Source organism: Lynx canadensis, chromosome D4 (genome assembly GCF_007474595.2).
Source record: "Lynx canadensis isolate LIC74 chromosome D4, mLynCan4.pri.v2, whole genome shotgun sequence".
In the NCBI taxonomy this organism is placed as follows: domain Eukaryota; kingdom Metazoa; phylum Chordata; class Mammalia; order Carnivora; family Felidae; genus Lynx; species Lynx canadensis.
This window is the reverse complement of record NC_044315.2, coordinates 75,998,546-76,020,255: the sequence shown is the minus strand read 5'-3', so window position 1 is coordinate 76,020,255 and position 21,710 is coordinate 75,998,546. Positions and strand designations below refer to the sequence as shown.

At 42.4% G+C, this 21,710-nt stretch overlaps 1 protein-coding gene across 1 annotated transcript in view; it reads left to right on the top strand.

The window, feature by feature from the left end:
• Positions 1 to 21,710, top strand: part of ASTN2 (astrotactin 2) — a 754,139-nt gene that overhangs the window by 716,946 nt on the left and 15,483 nt on the right. The window contains exon 20 of the mRNA XM_032595525.1: positions 21,096 to 21,196. Coding sequence (XP_032451416.1) covers positions 21,096 to 21,196 — 101 coding nt within the window. The remainder of the gene's footprint in view (positions 1 to 21,095; positions 21,197 to 21,710) is intronic.

The following is a 21,710-nucleotide window of genomic DNA, read 5'->3' as shown; positions in this document are numbered from 1 at the left end:
GAGTCCACCACAGTCCTATTAATTAATCTCCTCCCCACCATCTTGGGCAACTCGAAATGCACCAGATACTATTTTAAGTGTGTGACTAAACATTAACTTGTTTTATCTTCACAATAACTTTCTAAAGGATATTTCAGAAGGACATAGGAGAATCTGGACTCATAAGTGCAAGTAACAGAAACTCAAATCAAAATTGCTTGTGGAAAAAAATGGAATTTATTTTCTTGTGTAACTGGGAAATTCAACAAACGTGCTGGCTTCAGCCCCTAGATTCAGCGGAATCTAGGAGTTCAGATAATAGGATATGGACTTTGTGTCTCTGTCTCAAGTTTGCCGTGTGTTTGGCTGCTTTTTGAGTTGGGTTTTCCTCATGACCCTGGCAGCTAGAGTCTTTGATGGTCCTTTAGACCTATGATCTTAGAAAGAGATCCCTATCAATCCCCAGGAAAGGAATCTGGTTGTTTTGCTTGGGTTATCTCACCATTTCTGTGGTGGGAGTCAGGGACATGAAATGGATGGTCCCACTCAAATCACAGTAGAGGTGGAAAAATTGTTGCTAAGTGGACACAGGCACCATGCTTCCAGAAAAAGGAGTAAGAAAGGCTAGGTAAAGGAAACAACCAAAACTGAAAACAAAACAAAACCAGAAAACCCTGCTGTCCTCAGAGTTCTATTATCTCCATTACAGAGTTGAGAAAATAGAGGTTTGTAGAGGTGGAGCATAGAACAAGGCCCATATATAGGTCTTTCTAATGCTAACACCCTGGATCCTTAACCACCGGCATTGCACTGCCTTCCCTCATAGTCTGCGTTCCATCTGAGGAAGGTGGGGAGGTGAAAAAACCCACTCAGGTGCAGCATCCCAACTCACAAAGATGAACTAGACAATAAAGGTCACAGAGAGAATGGGCTGGTATGAATGTGAAGCAGAGTGCTATAGAGAGCTACCTAGGAGTCCCAGCCTTGTATCTAGGCTTTAGGGAACATTTACTGGACCAGTGATATCAAGTTTCATTGTTGGAGAGCAGAGTGATGGGAAGGTGGGTAGACTAGCAGAGACGCTGAGCTCAGAAGTGTCTTGGTGCCGTGTCTGTCCTTGGATCAACCCAGACCCTGTAGAGATTTTTCTGCAAGAGGGAGCAGTTGTGTCTTTAGTGTCAAGGTGAATATAGCACAAGGAGCCCTCAACCAGAAGTTGAATTAAGTGCCAGCTCTATCACTCTGCCACTATGTGTCTGTCCTTGATTAAAGAGCTCCCTCCCCACCCTCCCTGCAGACATCAAATTCTCTGAATGTAAAATGTGGGCAATAAAGCCTGCTTTGTCTTGCTTTCAAGGTTATTTGCATAATAAGCTTTGCAAAGTGTAAATTGATAGGTGTCAGGGATGTGTTCATTTGTTTGCTTTAATCACGAAACTGAAAATAAAATGCAGAAAGTATGGAGCCAGTACAATAAGGCACCGTGTGCCCACCGTGCAGGATTAATACCTGCCAGGGCTGTGTCACATTTGCTTCAGAGTACTTTCTTTTATCCTAAAAGAAATTAAAATTAAAGATCCACTTGAAGATGACTGTCTCCTTGTCATCAGTCTGGTCCAAAGAGCAAAGTGAGTTTATGTTTGTTTATTTATTTGCTCACTTCTCTCCTTTTTAATTTCCAATGGCATCTCTCGTTTCATACGCTAGCCAATCGAAAATCCAGCTGGTTGCAGCTGACACAGTTTTTGTTATTTATTATTTATTAATAATATTAACTTAATTTCCATAATAGCCATATTTTTAAAACCAAGGCGCAGAAAGTCTCATTAGGTCTTATCTCTCCTGGGAACCCTTTTTCCCCCTTTTTATGTCAATACCTATAAGAAAAGAACTAAATACTTTAATAATGTATTCTTCTAATCTCGTGCTTACGCAAAGTCTTACGTCTCTGAGAGCTTGTCCAGCCGTGGCGAGGTCTTATCAGGGCTGGATGCCCCAACTGTGCCCAGCCAGCCCGTTGCCCTTATTCTGGTAGCTCAAGGTTTCTAAGGCCGATGTGTCCAGTCGACCAAAGAGGCTTATCTTCATGGGCAAAGGGAGCCGGATGGTGGCTGGGGTTCTGAGATACGAGACAAAGGCTATGTGAGGTTGCCCAAGTTCACAGCAGTGATCAGACCCTCTGGTGAGAACAAAGAGGGACACCGTTGTGGGGAGGACACAGCCCTGGTGGTGGGGGCAGACAGTCCTGGGTTTGAATGCAGACCTGTTCTCTGCCATATAATGGGCACTTAGCCTTCCAGAGGAACGACACCGCTCTGAGCCTGTTACTGTAGTGGGTGAGGGAGAGGCACCTTCTTTGCAGAACCCCTTTCTTGGGAAAACCAGGATCAGTCATGTAGTACCCACAGTGCATGACATACAGTTATCAGACATAATGGCTGCCGCAAAGAAGGGGGGAGTTGGGCCATATGAGCGAGCAGAGAATGGGTCAGTATGGCCCAGAGAGCAAGCATCAACGGAATGAGAGGAGGAAAAAAATAAAATCAAAACAGAGTAAAAACTGCCCAGTATAAAGGCTGCCTGGGGACCCACCAGGCCGGTCCTGCTAAATGGAATGGAGGCAGGGAGACACCTTTGGGGAAGGGTACCCTGCTCTCAGCCCTGTTTGTAGTTTCCCCTGTGAATCTGCTCACTGTGCTAAGTGTCAGTACAGTACCCTGCCTTGGAGACAGGGGGTCTGGGTTCAAATCTTGGATTTGCTTTGAACTCGCTATGTGACCTAGGACAAGTTGATTGCCCTCTCTGAGCCTTAGGTGAAAGGGTTGAATAAGCTACTTGACAAGACTCTGTCCTGATGCTATTTCTCAGCTGGTGAGAACACTGGGAGTTCTCTCTGGAGCTCAGGACTGACACAGACGAGGCTTCCCTCAGGGCTTTCTGGGCAGCCGCGTCCAGCTCCTCAGTGGTTACCACCTCTGTTGGGAGTTCTACTGAGATACTGCACATTCATATCTAGTGTGCTTTCGTCATCCGTGACCTGTTTATTTGGCAGCCTGGCATGGAGAACTCATCTTTCAATCATGCTGTTCGCACCACTTAACTTTGCCCTCTATTAGTGCTCTGCCTTCCTGAACAGGTGAAGGTAATAGCTCTCTCCTTTCCCCTAAGGAAGAACTTTGCCAACCCCCTTACTTTTTCTCTGAACTAGTTCGACCAGTGCCTAACTTTCTATCCTGTCTTGTTCACCATTGGTTCTTGGGGACATGTTTTATCTGTTCACGTAGGATTATAAGTGCCTTTTGTTTTGTTTGTTTGTTTGTTTGTTTGTTTGTTTGTTTTAAGATGGCAACAGAAAGAATCCTTTGCTTTTATTCAGGAACAAAAGCACAATGTCACAAGACAGCAGGAACTCAGGACAGGAAGCATTGGTGTTTGATTAAAATATGTGCATTGGAGACAAAACTACTATCTTCAGATCATATATAAGTGCCTTTTGGATTAAGACTGACATGTTAATTCATGATGGGCATACTGTATCCTACAAAGAATGCAGACTTGAGGTCAGGACAGCTCTGGGATTGGATCCTACTCTGGAAGTTACCACCAGGTGACTCAGGCATTTCATTTTATCTCTCTGAGACTTTGTTTCTTCATCTGTAAGCATAGATAAATATAGATAATATGATCTACTTAAGATTGTGGTAAGGAGTAAATTAGATAACATATAGTCAATGATTGGCAAAGATGATACATATGTATGAATTGTGTGTGTATGTGTGTGTGTGTATAGTCTAGTCAAGTAAATTGAGAGCCCCTTGATGGGCAGGGACTGTGTGCACAGGGCTTCTGGGCCACACCTGCTTTTTAGTAGCTGCAGCCCAGGCGCTTAGGTGCACATTGGTTTACAGAAATACTATAAAATGACCAAACAGCTGTTTTAATAGCTACAAAAGGACTGACTTTCCTAAGTTTTTGAGTTTGTGAAAACTATAATCCCTTTTCCTCCTTTTTCTCCACCTTTTCTTTCCCCTAGCTTTCCAAAGCTGAATGTAGGAAAAAGGATCCATCCTCTTCCTAACCAATGCACATGCAATATCTCACATTCTACTCATACTCCACATACACACACACACACACACACACACGCACACGCACACGCACACGCACACGCATGCACACAGGGACAGACATTAAATGTATTCATACGTACATATCCATGTATTCAAGAAACCCTTATTGAAGGCCTACCTTATGATCTAGCTCTATGTTTTTTTTATTTTTTTAATGTTTATTTTTGAGAGTGAGAGCATGAGCAGGGAAGGGACAGAGAGAGGGAGACACGAATCCAAAGCAGGCTTCTGAGCTGTCAGCACAGAGCCTGACGCAGGGCTCGAACCCACAGACCATGAGATCAGGACCTGAGCCTCAGTTGGACACTTAACCCACTGAGCCACCCAGGCACCCCTAAACATTATTTGGTTTTATTCTGAAAGATACATCAGGCGTTTGGGATTAAAAGTGCAATATTCATATTCAAGTCACTAAAAAAAGTTTTTTAATGTTTATTTATTTTTGAGAGACAGAGCATGAGCAGGGAAGGGACAGAGAGAGGGAGACACGAATCTGAAGCAAGCTCCGGGCTCCGAGCTGCTAGCACAGAGCCCAAAACAGGACTCAAACCCACAGACCACAAGATCATGACCTGAGCCGAAGTTGAACGCTTAACTGACTGAGCCACCCAGGCGCCCCAGTGAGCTGCCTAAACTTTTGGCACTAGGGATATATCAGTGACTGTAACAGACTCCATTCTTGTTTTTTTGTGAATTTTATATCCAAGCAGGAGTGACAAACTCGGTAAATATAACAAACAAGGAAATTATATATTAGAAGTTCATAAATATTATGAAGAAAAAAATAGAGCCAGCTGAATGGTATTCTAATATACTTCTAACACAGAGCCTGCTTGGGATTCTCTCTCCCTCTCTGCCTCTCCCCGACTCGCACCCATGCTGTTACACTCTCTCTCTCTGTCTCTCAAAATAAGTAAATAAACGTTTATTTTTTAAAAAAGTTTTCATTGAAGGTCCCGTTTCCCCTTTAAGTAACCCTTTCTGCTTATATGAGCAAATATGGGACAGAGGCTGAGGCAGAAGGTGCTTTCTCAAACTCAGAGGTCAGAAAGCTACAGATATTGAAGATCCGATCCTTGCCATGGCCACCTTTATGGACACAGGATTCTCGTAGAGGGACACATTGGCTTTGTTTGTTTATAGAGCTTTATTACTTTTTTGAGATCTAAATCACATACCATGTAATTCACCCTTGTAAAGTATGCAGTTCAGTGAATTTTACAATGTTTAGAAAGTTGTACGATTATCACAACTAATTCCAGAACATTTTAATCATCTGAAAAAGAAACTCCATATCCATTAGCAGTCACTCCTGTTGTCTCCGCGTCCCTGTCCTGACTACCACTAATCTACTTTCTGTGTCTAGGAATTTGCCTATTGGGAACACTTCATGGAAATGGAATCACATATGGCCTGTCTGAATTCTTTCACCCGGCATAATGTTCTCAAGGTTCAGTGATACTGTAGCATGAATAAGGAATTCATTCCTTTTTATGGTTGAATAATATTCAGTTGTATGGATATTTTGTTTATTCATCAGTTGATGGGCGTTTGAGTTGTTTTCTACTTTTTGGCTGTTAATGCAGCTATGAAAATTTGTGTACACTTTTTTCTTAATGGACATATGTTTTCAGTTCTCTTGGGTATATACCTAGGAATAGAATTTCTAGGTCGTGTTAACTCTATGTTTAACTTTGAGAGGAAAGGGGCACCTGGGTGGCTCAGTCGGTTGGGCGTCCGACTTCGGCTCAGGTCATGATCTCACGGTCCGTGAGTTCGAGCCCCGTTTCGGGCTCTGTGCTGACGACTCAGAGCCTGGAGCCTGCTTCGGATTCTGTGTCTCCCTCTCTCTCTGCCCCTCCCCTGCTCATGCTCTGTCTCTCTCTATCTCTCAGTAATGAATAAACATTAATTTTTTTTTTTAACTTTGAGAGGAACTGCCAAGCTGTTTGCCAGGATGGCTACACCATTTTACATTTCCATCAACAATATATGAGAGTTCCAATTTCTTCCATCTTTGCCAGCACTTATTTCTTCTTTTTTGTTTTTGTTTTTTTGGTTTTTTTTTTTGGGGGGGGGTTATAGCCATCTTAATGTGTAAGAGGTGGTGTCCCATTATGCTTTTGATTTTCATTCCCTGCTGACTCATGATGTGAACATATTTTCATATGTTTATTAGCTGTGTATCTTCTCTGAGAAATATCTATTCAAATCTTTTGTCCATTTTTATACTGTGCTATTTATCTCTCCATTGTTGAGTTGCAATACTTCTTTATATATTCTGAATATTAGTCTTGTACCAGATACATGGTTTACAAATATTTTCCCATGTTTGGTGGGTTGTGTTTTTGTTTTCTTAATATCGTCCTTTATAACACAAAAGTTTTTAACTTCCGTGAAGTCTAACTTCTCTTATTTTTTTTTTTTTGTTTTAGTTGTGCTTTTGGGGTCATAGCTAAGAAATCATCATCTTATCTAAGCTCATGAAGATCTACGTTTTTTTTCTAAGAGTTTTTTTTAGTTTTTGCTTTTATGTTTATGTCTTTGATCCATTTTGAGGTAATTTTTTTATATGGTGTGAGATAGGGGTCCAATTTCATTTTCTTGCATATCGCTATCCAATTGTCCCAGCATCATTTACTGGAGAGACTATTGTTAAAGAGACTATTCTTTTGCTCTTGTTGAAAATCAATTGACCATAAATGTATGCATTTATTTCTGGACTCTCAATTTTAGTCCATTGATCTATGTCTATTTTTATACTAGTATCAGACAGTCTTGATTACTGCAATTTTGTGGTAAATTTTGAAATCAGGTTATGGGAGTCTTCCAACTTTTTTTTTTTCAGGATTATTTTGGCTCTTCTGGGTACCATATGAATTTTAGGAGTAGCTGGTCATTTTCTGCAAAAAATCAGCTGGGATTTTAATGGAGTTGTGTTGAATCTACAAATAAATTTGGGAGTATTTCCATATTAATAACATTAAATCTTCCACTCCATGAGCACAAGATGTCTTTCCATTTATTTAAGTCTTTAATTTCTTTCTGTGTTTTATGGTTTTCAGTGTATAAGTCATGCATGCCTTTTGTTTAATTTATTCCTAAGTGGGTTTTTTTTTTTGTTGCTACTAGAAATGGGATTATTTCTTAATTTCATTTTCTGATTGTTCACTGCTAGTATATAAAATACAATTGACTTTCGTATATTTATCTTACCTGTAACCTTATCGAATTTGTTTTCTTTCTTTTTAAGATCTGTTGTGTGTGTATGTGTGTCTGTGTGTGTATATATTCCTTTGTTTTTCTATATACAAGATTATGTCATCTACAAATAGAGATAGTTTTATTTTTTTAAGTTTATTTATTCATGTTGAGAGAGGGGGTGGATAGAGAGACAGAATCCCAAGTAGGCTCCATGCTGTTAGCTCAGAGCCCCAACATGAGGCTCGATCTCACAAACCTCACAAACCTCAGCCAAAATCAAGAGTCAGATGCTTAACGACTGAGCCACCCAGGCACCCCAATAGAGATAGTTTCATACTTTACTATCTGGATGATTTATTTTTCTTCTTGTTGCCTGAATACCCTGTCAGTAACCTTAAGTATAGTGCTGAATAGCAATAGTGAAAGTCGGTCTCCTTGTCTTTTCTAGGCCATAGGGGGAGGTTTTCAGTCTTTACCATTAAGTATGATGTTAGCTGTGAGCTTTCCACAGATGCCCTTTATCAGGTTGTGGTGGTTTTCTTCTATTCATAGTTCAAGTGTTTTTATCATGAGGGGATGTTGAGTTTTATGAAAGCTTTTTCTGTGTCTATTGAGGTGATTGTATAATTTTTGTCCTTTATTCTATTAATAGGATGTGTTATATTAGTTAATTGTCATATGCTGAATCAGTCATGCTTTCATGGGATAAATCCCACTTGGTCATGATGTATAATCATTTTTACATGTTACTGGATTTGTTTAGGATTTTGTTGTATCTATATTTATAAGGGATATTGGACTGTAGTTTTCTTTCTTGGATGACTTTTCTGGTTTTGGTATCAGAATAATATTGGCTTCATATAATTAGTTGGCAGTGTTCCCTCCTCTTTTATATTTTTGGAAGAGTTTATGTAGGATTTGTGTTGATTGCTATTAAAATTTTGTGGAATTCACCAGCGAAGACATCTAATGACCCGTTGTTTTATAGGAAAAGAAAGCAAAATCCATGAGGAAGGACTTCACCCACAGTCATAGTGCTGATTAGGGCAAAGCCAGGGAAGCCCAGGGTTCACACCTCCCTCAGTTTGTAGCTCACTGCATGCATAGTCTCTAATTCTCATACTATTATGAGACACACACACACACATACATACAATGGACTATTACTCAGCCATAAAAAGAGTGAAATCTTGGCCTTTGCAAAAAAAAAAAAAAAAAAAAAAAAAAAAAAAAAAAAAAAAAAAAAAAAACTAAATTAGACAAACCAAAAAGCAGACTCTTAACTGTAGAGAACAAACTCATGGTTACCAAAAGGGAGTTGATGGGGCATGGGTGAAATAGGTGAAGGGGATTAAAGGTACAATCTTGATAAGCACCGAGTAATGTATAGAATTGTTGAATCACTGTATCATACTCCTGAAATTAATATAACACTGTATGGTAACTAGACTGGACTTGAAATTTTTGAGCTAAGTAAACTGCAGTTGATTAACAAGAGTGATCAATTATATGAAAAAGCAAAAAAGCAGATATTATTTATCTGTTTTTATTATCATATTTTCAATTATCGAAGTATAGTTAACATACAGTGTTACATTAATTCAGGTGTACAACATTGTAATTGAGTAATTCTGTACATTACTCTGTGCTCACCATGGTAAGTGTAGTCACTGTCACCATACAACATTATTACAATATTATTGTCTATATGTCCTATGCTGTACTTTTCATCTCCATCACTTATTTATTTTATAACTAGAACTTTGTTTTTCTTAATTCTGTTCACCTTTTTTGCCCATCCCCCCCAACCTCTCCCACATGGCAACTACCAAGTTGTTCTCTGTACTTATAAGTCTGTTTCTGTTTGTTTGTCCATTGATTTTGTTTTTGCCTTTCTCTGTCCAACTTATTTTTCTTATTAGCATAATACCCTCTAGGTTCATCCGTGTTGTCACAAATGGCAAGATTTCATTCTTTTTTATACCTGAGTAATATTCCATTGTGTATATGTACTGCATCTTTATCCATCTGTTATCAAAGGACACTCAGGTTGCTTCCAGTCTTGGCTATTGTAAATAATACAGTACGCCCAGGGGTGCATATATCTCTTAAAATTAGTGTTTTAGAGCACCTGGGTGGCTCAGTTGGTTAAGCGTCTGACTTTTGATTTCAGGTTGTGATCCCAGGGTCATGGGATCAAGCCCCATGTTGGGCATGGCGCTGAGTATAGAGCCTGCTTGGGTTTCTCTCTCTCTCCCTCTGCCCCTCTCCCCAACTTGTGTGCTCTCTCTCTCTAAAAAAAATAGTGTTTTAATTTTCCTTGGGCATATACTCAGAAGTGCAGTTACTGGATCATATGATAGTTCCATTTTTAATTTTTTGAGGCCCTTCATACTGTTTCCCATAGTGGCTGCACCAGTTTGCCTTCCCACCAGCAGTGCATGACGCTTCCCCTTTCTCCACATCCTCATCAACACTTGTTATTTCTTGTCTTTTTGATACTAGCCATTCTGACAGGTGTGAGGTGATAGTTCATTGTGGTTTTGATTTACATTTCTTTGATAATGGGTGATGTTGAGCATCTTTTCATATGTCTGTTAGCCATGTGTATATCTTCTTTGAAAAAATGTCTATTCAGGTCCTCTGTCCATTTTTTTAATCTGATTTTTTTCTTGGTGTTGAGTTGTTTGAGTTCTTGATATTTTGGATATTAACCTCTTATTGAATATATCATTTGCAAATATATTATCCCATTCAGTAAGTTGCCTTTTCATTTTGTTGATGGTGCTTTTTTAACTGCAAAACTTTTCAGTTTGATGTAATCCCAATTATTTATTTTTGCTTTCATTTCCCTTTCCTGGGGAAGGAAAGGGAAACTGAGGCTCAGAGGCATGATGTGATTTGCCTACACACCCAGTGACTGAGCTGGAGTTCTAACTAAACATTATGGAAAACAGTAGCCTTGTTGCTATGATACCCTCCAGGAGGATTGCCTTTGCCCAGGGTTTTGATTTCAGGAATCAATGTTTCCACTTTATCCCCCCATTTGAATGTTATAAAGAAGCAAGACAAGCAAGATGATATTTACAGTGCCAAGCACTATTCTAGGTGTTTTTCATGTTATTTTGTTCTTAAAACAATCTTGTGAGACAGATACTGTTAACTCCACTTTTTACATTTATGGAAACCAAGGATGTCAAAGAAAACAGGAATAGGAAATGGACAGCCATGGTACAAATTCAGTCCTTCAGACTCCCAAGTGCAGGGCTTGGCCCTTCTTCCCACACCCATTCCTCCACCTGTGGGAAAACACTGCTCACACATCAGGTGGAAACTGAGCTCAACTTGAGGTAGCTAAGAACCATCCTGCCTGTAGTGTTGCCTGTCTTAATGCCCAAGGATAATTCCAAGTTGGAGACCTCTGCTTGGCCTCCTCTCCTCTGAGCTTGACTTGGGCCAAATGCAATTTTACAAGGCAATAAGGAAGAAGAGAAAGACTTCAGGGTCAGACATAGGAAGAGGGGTAATGCCAGGGTTGAAAATGGATGATGGGCGATGATGGTGTTGCTGTACTAAGAGCGCTTCCTTGTCAAAAGTTGGGAACATGGAGTTCATCCTCCTAATCAGCTCTAACCTCCTCCAAACAATGACTCAAGGTCCAATTGGGACCAATGAATAGTTACCAATTCTATCTGTTTGGAAATGGCACTGAACTTTCAGTTGGGAGACCTATGTTGGGGCCTAGCTGAACTATCTGTGCAGCCTTGGAAAAGTCAATTCAAATTTCCATGGCTCATTTGCCTCCTTGTAAAGTGGATTTAATAATATGTACCCCTTAGGCAGTTTTAAAGAGAACAGAAGACAACTGTGTAAAAGCCCCCAGCACGGTGCTCCGATACAGAGTGAGTGCCCAGGAAGTGTGTGTGGGGTCTCTAAGGCACTTTCACATCCATAATGAACATTTGGCCCTCACAGCATCCCTGTGGGGTTTGATATCAATGGTATCTGAACTACAGAGAAGTTAAATAATCTGGACAAACTTCCATAGCTAGTTAAAGACAAGGTTAAACCTTCAAATCCTGCCCTCTGTCTCAATGCTACATACTTCTAAGCTATACTTTTCTGCAAAAAATTCCTATAACTGTAGTCACTTAAAAATTATTGTCTATACCTAGGTGTGTTAGAAAGACTATCCAGTTTATAATAAATATATAATAAAAAGGCCACAATTTGCTTTAAAGATCCCAGGAATACAAATTTAAATTGAATCATGGAATAATAAGGCATCCATTCCTTGATTTGAAACCATAAAATTAGTCTGTGTCTGCTTTGACCTAAAACAACCTATTAAAAGATGAACATCCTTGGTGCCCCTTGGTGGCCCAGTCGGTTGAGCATCTGACTCCTGATTTTGGCCCAGGTCATGATCTCATGGTTTATGAGATTGAGCCCCGCATTGGGCTCTACGCTGATATCATGGAGCCTGCTTGGGATTCTCTCTCTCTCTGTCTCTCTCTCTCTGTCTCTCTCTGTCTCTCTCTCTCTCTCTCTCTCTCTGCACCCCTCTTGTGTGTGTGCTCACTTTCTAAATAAATAAGTATAAATAAATAAACAAACAAGCAAACAAAAAAGATGAACATCCTCCAACTGAGACCAGTGGTCAGTCTAGCTGTGTGTTACCATGTAGTCTACTCCCTGGAAAAAGAGAAGGAAGAGAGAAGAAGGTCGAGAAAGGGAAGGGAATGACAAGAAGAAAAGGAAAGGGAAACAAGAACAGCCTTGAAAGCTAAGTGCCAACCTGAATCTTTCTTTCAAGAAGGGTCAAGTTATACTTGATAGGTAAATGAATGAGCTCAAATGGACCTTTCACCTAGTTTTTGTATGTTAAAATCCTTTGGCTCTTTCAGTCCTCTAAGGCTTTCAGGGTGGGGGGGGGTATAAAGATTGTCCCCTTATAGGGGTTTTTTAAGGTGGATTTGTTTTTGTGTTTGGTTTTTGTTTGGTTTTTGGTTTTTGGTTTTTTTGGTAAGAGAAAACGAGATTGTCATAGGTGGTTGACATTCCCGATAGATTGCAGCTGACAGGGGATCCGGGCAGTCCTTGAATGCCTATCCGAGGCTTTAGTCCATTGTTTTAAAGAAAGAGGAAAGAACACATCTGAAGGAAATGGAAGGACGGGAATAAATTTTTATCGAAGTGCTCCTAGCACTGCATCCCATTTCTTCACTCAACCATATCGCTGCTCTTCTGTAAGCTCCTGGAAAGCAAGGACCACACTCGTCTTCTCCCCAACTGTTTTTCCCCTGCTGCGTGGAGTGCCGGGCACCTAGCAGGTGTTCCACTGGCCTCCCAATCAGGCCTCAGACTGAGTTGCTCTGAAAGTAGAAACCAGGATCAGCGTCCTTAATACCATGACAGTCTCTCCGTGCCGGGCACTGTAACCAAATATTTATGTTGGCAGAAAGCACAAGTTGCCAGCCCAAGTTGGGATATAAAAAGATTGGTTTTCAGTGCTGGGGAGTAGGTGGGCTGCATGTGAAACAGAGCAGGGAACCATAACAGCCCCTGGCTGTTCATTCTCAAGCCTTGCTTTGATACTCCTGGACTGATGAACAGAGAGATTTTGCCTGATGGCCAGCACCCAGCTGGGGAGAACTTTGGACATCTGAATTCTGGCACTGGTTCACACTGTCCTGCCCAATCCCCTCATTTCGCAGGCTGGGAAACTGAGAACAAAACACAATAGAACTTGCCCAAGGCCATGTTGCTTATTCAGTGTCTGAACCCAAACTGGAGTCCAGATCTTCAGCAAGCAGTTGTGACATTAGACTTGGGGTCAGAAGAGCTGTGTGACCCTGGACGAGTCATCTGGACTTACTGAGCCTGTCTGTAAAACAGGAATGATTTCTAACCCTGGCATCAAATGAAATAATGTACACAAAATGATTTTGCATGAAGTGCTTTGTGTTAAGTTCTGTGTCAAAACTCTGGATCAGGGGTCAGCAAACTTTTCTCTAGAAGTCCAGATAGTAAACCTTTTAGGCTTTGTGGGTCACATGGTCTCTGTTGCAATTACTCAGCTCTGCCTTATTTACAGAAACCTGTGGCAGCCAGATTTGGCCCATGTGCCATGGTTTGCTGACCCTTGCTGTAGATGCTTGGAAGTTGTTAGAGTTACTGTTGATGATGATGTCATAAATGACCCCAAAATTTAGTGGCTTAAACCAACTTATTTGATTATGCTAATGGATTCTGTGGGTCAGGCACCAAGACAGTGCTCAGCACAATCAGCTGTCTTTGCTTCATGAAGTCTGGAGCCTCAGCTACAGGGATGAATGACCTGACCACTTGGGCTGGAATTACCTGAAGGTTCTTTTGCTCATCTGGGCTGGGATTACATGAACATCAGGTCTGCTCACATCAGCCTCTCCCTCCCTGTGTCCTGGCTTCCTCGCTCCAGGGTGGCCTGAGGGCTGTTGGATGTCTTGCATGGAGGCTCAGGGCTTCGACCGAGTTTCAGTGAGCTTGGTAGAAGTTGCATAGCCTTTTATGACCCAGACTCAAAAGTCATACAGCAAGTATCCCTTCTGCTGTGTTCTACTAGTCAACACATTCCTGAACCCACCAAAATTCAAGGTGAAGGGCCATCGAACCCCCATGTCTCAATGAGAGAAATGTTAAAGAACTGGGGGGGGGGGCTCACTTTTTAAAATCATTCTAGCAGAGACTAATAATTTCAACACACACCCCGAATAGTGGTGAATGCTTACTTAGCACTTAACCCTGTGCCAGGCAGTGTATTGAGTACTTTATTCCTCTAACATCCCTTTGAAGGAGGTAATGTGATCATCCACACTTTAAAGACAAGACACACTAAAGAACAGAGAGGTTAATTAACTTGCTGAAGGTCAAAAAATGTAGGTTGTGCAACCAACATTTGAACTCAGGTAGTCAGGCTCCAAAATCGGTTCCAACCGTGGCACTTCATTGTGATCATGAAAATGAGAGTGCTCATTCTATCACTAGAGCAGAGCTGGATTAAGAACATGAGTCTTTGGACCGCCCAGCATCTAGGTAGTTCTCCTGACAACAATCAATTAAAAGCATTTTGCACACCTACTCCGGGTCCAGACCATTCTGTGCCTTTTGAGTAGTGTAAGGAAAGACATCTGACACTCAGTTTCACTCATAAGAGACCTAAAATATGGGTGAGGAGATTGAATTCTGATTTAATTCTCACAATGCTGTGAGATGGAACCTTTGTCCCATTTTGCAGGTAAGGAAACCAAGGCCCAATGGTTAAGTCATTACTTGCCAGATAGCTGACAGAGTCTAGCCAGATTCAAAACCAGAGCGGCTTGATATGAGTCCCATGCCCTTTGCTATAGACTGCAATGGAGTAGGATCTGGAATGAATAATACCAGTTCCTTCAGAGGAAAAAACAATCATGAGTCCCTAACATATCAGATCTAGCCTGTCCTTAGAGGTGGTCTTGGTTTAGTTCCCTCACTGCAGAGACAGGAGACTGAGACCCAGAGAAGGGCAGTCAAGTGTCCCTGGCCATCCAGCTGTTTGGACCCAGAGCCAAAGCTGGGACTCTGTTTTTCCCACCACCCTGACTGCCACATTGTGCTGGGAATGGCGGGGAGGGGAGTGATGGTAGACTGGGTGTGTGTTTGTTGGGGCGGGGAAGGGGGGGGTTTAAACTAACGGGAAGTTGTTTGCCAAAGCTGCGTGGGGGGAAGGAGCATTTTACAAGACCAGGGCCTCTGGCCTGGAAACATCTGTTTCCCTTCAAATCAGCGAGGAGACTTTTGCCTCCCCAGAATGCCTAAATCATGTGGCGGCTGGGGAAGAGCAGGCGTTGGCCTGGAGACTTCAAACGCATTCTCCCGTACTCTCGGGGACCTGGTCCTGATGTGGGCCTCTGGGGCTCTATCCCTGCTCTTACCCCCTGTCAGATCCGTGAGAAGCTCTCACCACCAATTAACTTCTCGGTTTCATTCTCTCACCCCTGCTGTGAGGGGGTCTGAGGGTCTTGGATGGGACCAACAACAGCTTCCTCTCCACCCAATTTCCTCTGATTTCTACTAGGACAGCTCGCTCTGGATGTTGGAAGGAGGGGGAGGGGAGGGGTCAGAGCCTTGAGCACCGTCATAATAACAATATTATTGATAATAATGCCCACAGCTCACTCTCCCTGAATGTTAGCACATGCCAGGCATCATGATAAGCACTTACTCACATCTCATTTTATGCTACCACTACTGTATACAGTAGGTTTTAATATCCTGATTCCTATTTTACAGGTGAGTAAATTGACACAAGTCCTTACACAGGCAATAAATAGGGAGCCCCAATTTAAAACCAAACTGCCTGATTCCAAGATCATGCTCTTAGCCATTCTGTCATCTCATCTCTTATGATGGCCTTTCAACCTAGTCACCTTTCGTTCATTTTACAAATGGGGAAGCTGTTTTCCAGACAAGGGAACTACTTCATAGTTGATTGAGTCATTCAGTCTGCCATTCAGTCTGGAAAGTACTTGCTCAGCATCACGTGATTTAGGTGTCTGAGCACCCGGTGTAGGTGGGTGGATGGAGATGGGCAGAGCAATATTCTGGTCCTGAAGATGTCATGGGGACAAGAGAGAAGTGTATGAACACTTGACATAGTAATGCGGCATGTGCTATACTAGGGCACTATTCACCGCATGGAGAAAGGTTTACTGGAGGGGATGAGGTTTGACTGATGCTCCAAGGACAAGGTGGAAAGGAAGGGTTGAGTGGAGAAGGGGAAGGACGACCCAGACAGAGGGTGTAGCATGTGCAAAGGCAAAGAGGTAGAATCCATGTTCTGGAACCATTAGTAGTTGGATAAGGTTCTACTGTGAAACAGAATAGTAGGCAAAGACTGGTAAACAAGGCTGGAGGTGTGGCCGGAGTTTATTTGAAGTTCAGTGATCCAGTACTGTCAAATGAATAAAGGTCAAGGAGCCACCCTGGGAGCCTGTGGTAAGGATTTTGGACTTTTTCCTGAGGGTGATAAGGAAATTGAAAAATACTTTGCCTTTGAGTAGTCAATCCCAAGGCACTTCCCCCACATTGAAATCACAATTCACTGACACCATATTGCTTTAGATAGCCAAGATCTCACAGGCCACAGTGTGTGGAAAACCTGGGACATGAACTCTGTTTGTTTGTTTTCTTGCTTGTTTTAATATAAGTATACTTGACAAACTATATCACATTAGTTTTAGGTGCACAACATAATGATTCGACAACTCTCTACATTACCCTGTGTCCACCACAGGTGTAACTACCATCTGTCACCATGCAAAGCTCTTATAACACCATTGACTATATTCCCTGTGCTGTACCGTTTGTCCCCATGACTTACTCATAACTGGAAGGCTGTACCTCCCACTTCCCTTCACCCATTTTGCTCATGCCCTTACAGCCCACTCCTCTGACAACCACCACTTTGTTCTCTGCATTTATGGTATTTCTGTCTGTTTTGTTCTGTTTGTTTCAGGCACCTTGGCCAGTGTTCTTTCCCCTAAACCAAAGTGGGAGGAAGGAACAGCACGAGTTGGAGTCTGGAGCTTCAGGTTCCTAAACAGCTCATCCCACTTCATCCTTGGAGCCCCCTCTTTTGTAATAAAAGTATCCCAAAGGTGCAATTGGACCTAAGTCAGCCAGTTATACCAGAAGCAGTCTAGTGTATAGAAGGCACACTGGGGGAGGAGTCAGAAAAGCCAGTGTCTACTCTGAACTAACTGGCAGTGGGTCCTTACGTAAGAATCTTTCCTCTCTGGGCCTCCATTTCTCCACCTGTAAATAAGTATATGGAGTTTGGGGATGGCTCGGGAGTTCTAGTTCAAACTGTCAGTGAATCTCAGCCTGCTTCAGTGGGCAAAGAGAAGATGAAAGAACTGAGCAGATGGTGGTGGGCACCCTTCCGGATCCCCTGAGAAGCACAGAAGTCTCACCTGTGCCTTCTCTCAGTCTCTCTTTCTCTCCCTGCTTTTCACTCTACTCTATGGGTGTGTCTGTGTGTCTGTTTCTCGGTCTCTTTCTCTTTCTTTCTCTCCTTTCTCCCCACCCTTCTCCACATCAGGGGCCACCACTTTCTTCCTCTCACAAAGAGCCCCTCCAAGCCCTGCCTGGTCCCCTAACAGCTTTCAGATGTGTCTCTGGAACAGTTCTACAATTACAGCTGAGACGGGCAGAAAGTGCTTGGCCTTGTGACTTTTGACCCAGGCCTGTGAGGTTGACATCTTCCTCTTTCTCCACCCCTCCACCCCCCACTGGCAGGGTGGCCTGAGGCTTCCTCCATCCTGAGACCTCCACTGACATGTTTGGTTACCCTAATAATACAAATAGAAGCTACCTTTTAGGAGCAAAGACTGAGCCAGGCCTGCTCCATCATTGAGTCTTGATCTCAAACTTGTGAGAGATAGAGAATTTCACCAGAGAATACTCAGCCAACAATTGGGGAAAACAAGGATTCCACCCAGGTTTTTGTAACTTAAAAATGTAAGACTGCTTCTTCCCCAGCATGCTGTTATTCATGCTGCTTGGCTAAGCAGAGAGGTGACCCTGGACCCTCTTGGTGGAGGAAATATATTGCAGAAATACCATGGAAACATAAGTGGCCAATGGGAAAGCAGTGTTTAAAAATTTTTTCCAACTCCTCATGTTTTGAGGCTAATTCACATATTCCATTCACTATGCCCTTCTGTGTTTCCCTCAGTTGGAATGAATCTCCTCTTCCCCAAGAAACCATTTTTTAAAGGTATACTCTTGCACAAATAAGTGCTCTTTACATGGTCTTTATGAAAATCTGCAGCAGGGCGCCTGGGTGGCTGAGTGGGTTAAGCGTCCAACTCTTGATTTCAGCTCAGGTCATGATCTCACAGTTGTGAGATCGGGCTCCGCACTGGGTGTGGAGCCTGCTTAAGATTCTCCCTCTCCCTCTGCCCCTCCCCCCCTCAAAGAAATCTGCAGCTTACAAGCCACCTCTCATGTATCACTCTATGTAATATTTGAGATAATCATACATTATCTCTACAATTATCCCCATTTTGTTGTAGAAAATGTAGAAACTGAAATTAAGGAATTATATGTGGGGGGCACCTGGCTAGCTCAGTTGGTTAAGCATCTGACTTGGTTTCAGCTCAGGTCATAATCTAATGGTTTGTGAGTTCAAGCCCCACATCGGGCTCTATGCTGACAGTGCAGAGCCTATTTGGGATTTTCTCTTGATCTCTCTGTACCCCAATGTTTATAGCAGCACTTTCAACAATAGCCAAAATATGGAAAGAGCCTAAATGTCCATCAACTGATGAATGGATAAAGAAATTGTGGTTTATATATACAATGGAATACTACTTGGCAATGAGAAAGAATGAAATATGGCCATTTGTAGCAACGTGAAGATGTGGTTTATATATACAATGGAATACTACTTGGCAATGAGAAAGAATGAAATCTGGCCATTTGTAGCAACATGGATGGAACTAGAGAGTGTTATGCTATGTGAATTAAGTCATACAGAGAAAGACAGATACCATATGTTTTCATTCTTATGTGGATCCTGAGAAACTTAACAGAAGACCATGGGGGAGGGGAAGGGGAAAAAAAGTTAGGGAGAGAGCCAAACCATAAGAGACTCTTAAAAACTGAGAATAAACTGAGGGTTGATGGGGGTGGGAGGGAGGGGAGGGTGGGTGACGGGCATGGAGGAGGGCACCTGTTGGGATGAGCACTGGGTGTTGTATGGAAATCAATTTGGCAACAAATTTCATATTAAAAAAATAGTAATTATCAAAATAATAAATAAATTAATTAATTAAGCAAACTAAAAGAAAAAAAGATGTGGTATGCTCAGGTTCATTTATTTACTCAAATATTTACTGGGTGTCTATCATATATACCCAGTACTGTTAAATGCCAGGGATACCGTTGTACTCAAACTGACATATACACCCTCTGGGAGCTACAGGCTAGGGTTTGGATCCTGCCTCTGCCGCTTTCTAGATGGGTTGTTGTGTGGGTAGTAACTGCTTATACAGTGGTACCCAATACTGTCCTTACCTTCCTACTTTGCCACTTGCTTATTCTCGTATCCTGGAGTTTCCTCGTGATCTTCTTTCTAACTCCTCTGCAAGGCTTCTCAATCATTACTCACCTCAAGTAGCACTTAACATTTTATGTTCATCCACACTGACCCACGAAGTGGCCAGTGGCCTCCTTAACAGAGATGCGTGATACAGAGAGATGAAGTGAGCACAGAGAAGGGAAGTGACTTGACCAAGGTCACAGAGCAAGGAAGTAGAGTGGAATGTGAACCCAAACCTGGCCATCTCCAGGACCAGGCTCTTCCCTCTGTCACCACTGCTTCTCTCTTTTATTTTTTTAATTTTGTTTTCATGTTTATTTATTTATTTTTAGAGAGGGAGAGATATAACATGAGCAGGAGAAGGGCAAGGAGAGAAGAAGAGAGAGAACCCCAAGCAGGCTCCATGCTGCCAGTGCAGAGCCAGATGCAGGGCTTGATCTCATCTTGACCTGAGCTGTGACCATGAGTCTGACGTTTAACCCACTGAACCACCCAGCCCCCCCCCCCCACTGTTTCTCTTGACCTAAATAGTACTGGATGTAGTAAGCCGTAGAACTGAGCTCCACTCATGATGCGGAGATACAACAGGAGGAGAGAGAGAATGCCCACATCACAGTGCTATTGTTCTTATACCAAAGGCGGAAGCCCGAATCCCCAGAAAGCAGATGAATAGATTAGGTCCTTTTTGAAGATGGGGCCCAAATACCCCATGTTTAGGCCTCTTAAGACTTATGTTTTAGGTATTGGCCCACACTTCCTTACCTTTGCCAGCACTCCGAGCCAGCTAATGAAAGATAAAAGGTAGAGTTAGATTTGGCAGTGTGGATAAGAACATAATCTTTGTTTTGATTTTGCTTTTTAGAGAGAGCAAGTGAGGAAGAGGGAAAGATGGGAGAGAGAGAGGGAGAGAGAGAATCTTAAGCAGGCTTCACCCTCAGCATGGAGCCTGATGTGGGGCTCGATCCCAGGACCCTGAGATCACAACCTAAGACAAAATCAAGAGTTGGACGCTCAACCGACTGGGCCATGCAGGTGTCCCAAGAATATAATCTTTGGATTAAGGCAGACCTAAGTTGTGGTCCCCTGTTGCTACTTACTTAATATGTAATAATAGGACAATTACTTGACCTCTTTGGGACCAATGTCCTTATTGATAAAACACAGCCATAATACCTAGCTTAGGCAGTGTCTGAATAAAATGACTGCTAGCACATTGTTAATGCTCAGTAAGTGTTTGTTCACTGCATGAATGAAAGAACATAGATGAGTATTCTAGCCATTCAAGACACCACTAGGGTTCACTTCTGAAGTCCCGGACTCAGACTGCTCTGTCCCCAAATAACTACGAGACCACAGGAAGATATAAAATCTAAGCTTCAGTTTCTTCATTGGTGAAGTTCAGGTGATAATAATCCCTGCCTTCTAGGTTTGCTTACTTGTAAAATAGGAGTAAGTACAGGGTGCCCTGCAGATGATTGGTGCCCAATAAATGCTATATGGTTGCTATTTTTTTCCCCAAATCATTTCTCTTACAGGCTAAGCCTCCCTGACTTCTATTGACCATTACCCCTGTACTATGATTTTGTGTTCCTCCTTACACCTTCCAGGGTCTTCTCTGAAGTCACAACCCAGTGCTCTGTTTTCTCGCTGTGCTACAGGTTCACTTTGTATGCCGTGGATACACGGGGGAGGCACTCGGAACTCAGCACAGTGACCTTGAGAACGGCCTGTCCACTGGTGGATGACAACAAAGCAGAAGGTAGGTGACCAATCTCTTCACTTCCCAGGTAATTCCCATATTTCCTTTAAGTTCTGTACCCAGAAGTTAACCACCACCCCTTTCCTGCCACATACACGTATTTGCACAGAAAGAAAAAAGTGAAAGGACTAAGGGGACAGGAGGAACACGGAAGTAAATTAAGTAAGGCCTAAAGGAAATTGAGATTGTCCAGCAGTATCTTAGCCAGTGGAGAGACTTGTTCCTCTTTCATAGAATTTGTCTGTGTTCTGGTTTAGAGGCAAGGATGGTAGACAGTCAGGGCCCCATGACTGTATCCTGCCCCTTAACCTAGGCTTTGGGAGACGAGTCACTTTTTTCCATTTTGGTCTGTGCCAGAGCTGGCGTATCAGTGACAGTAGAAGATGACTCACCCTACTATCATTAGGTCCTCATAGCACACATTCCCATCTAGCCCAGGGGTGGCCTCAGAATCCTCAGCCTAGAGCTGAAGTCAGTGACTATCAGTGAGAGCTAGCATGCAAGATTGGACCTT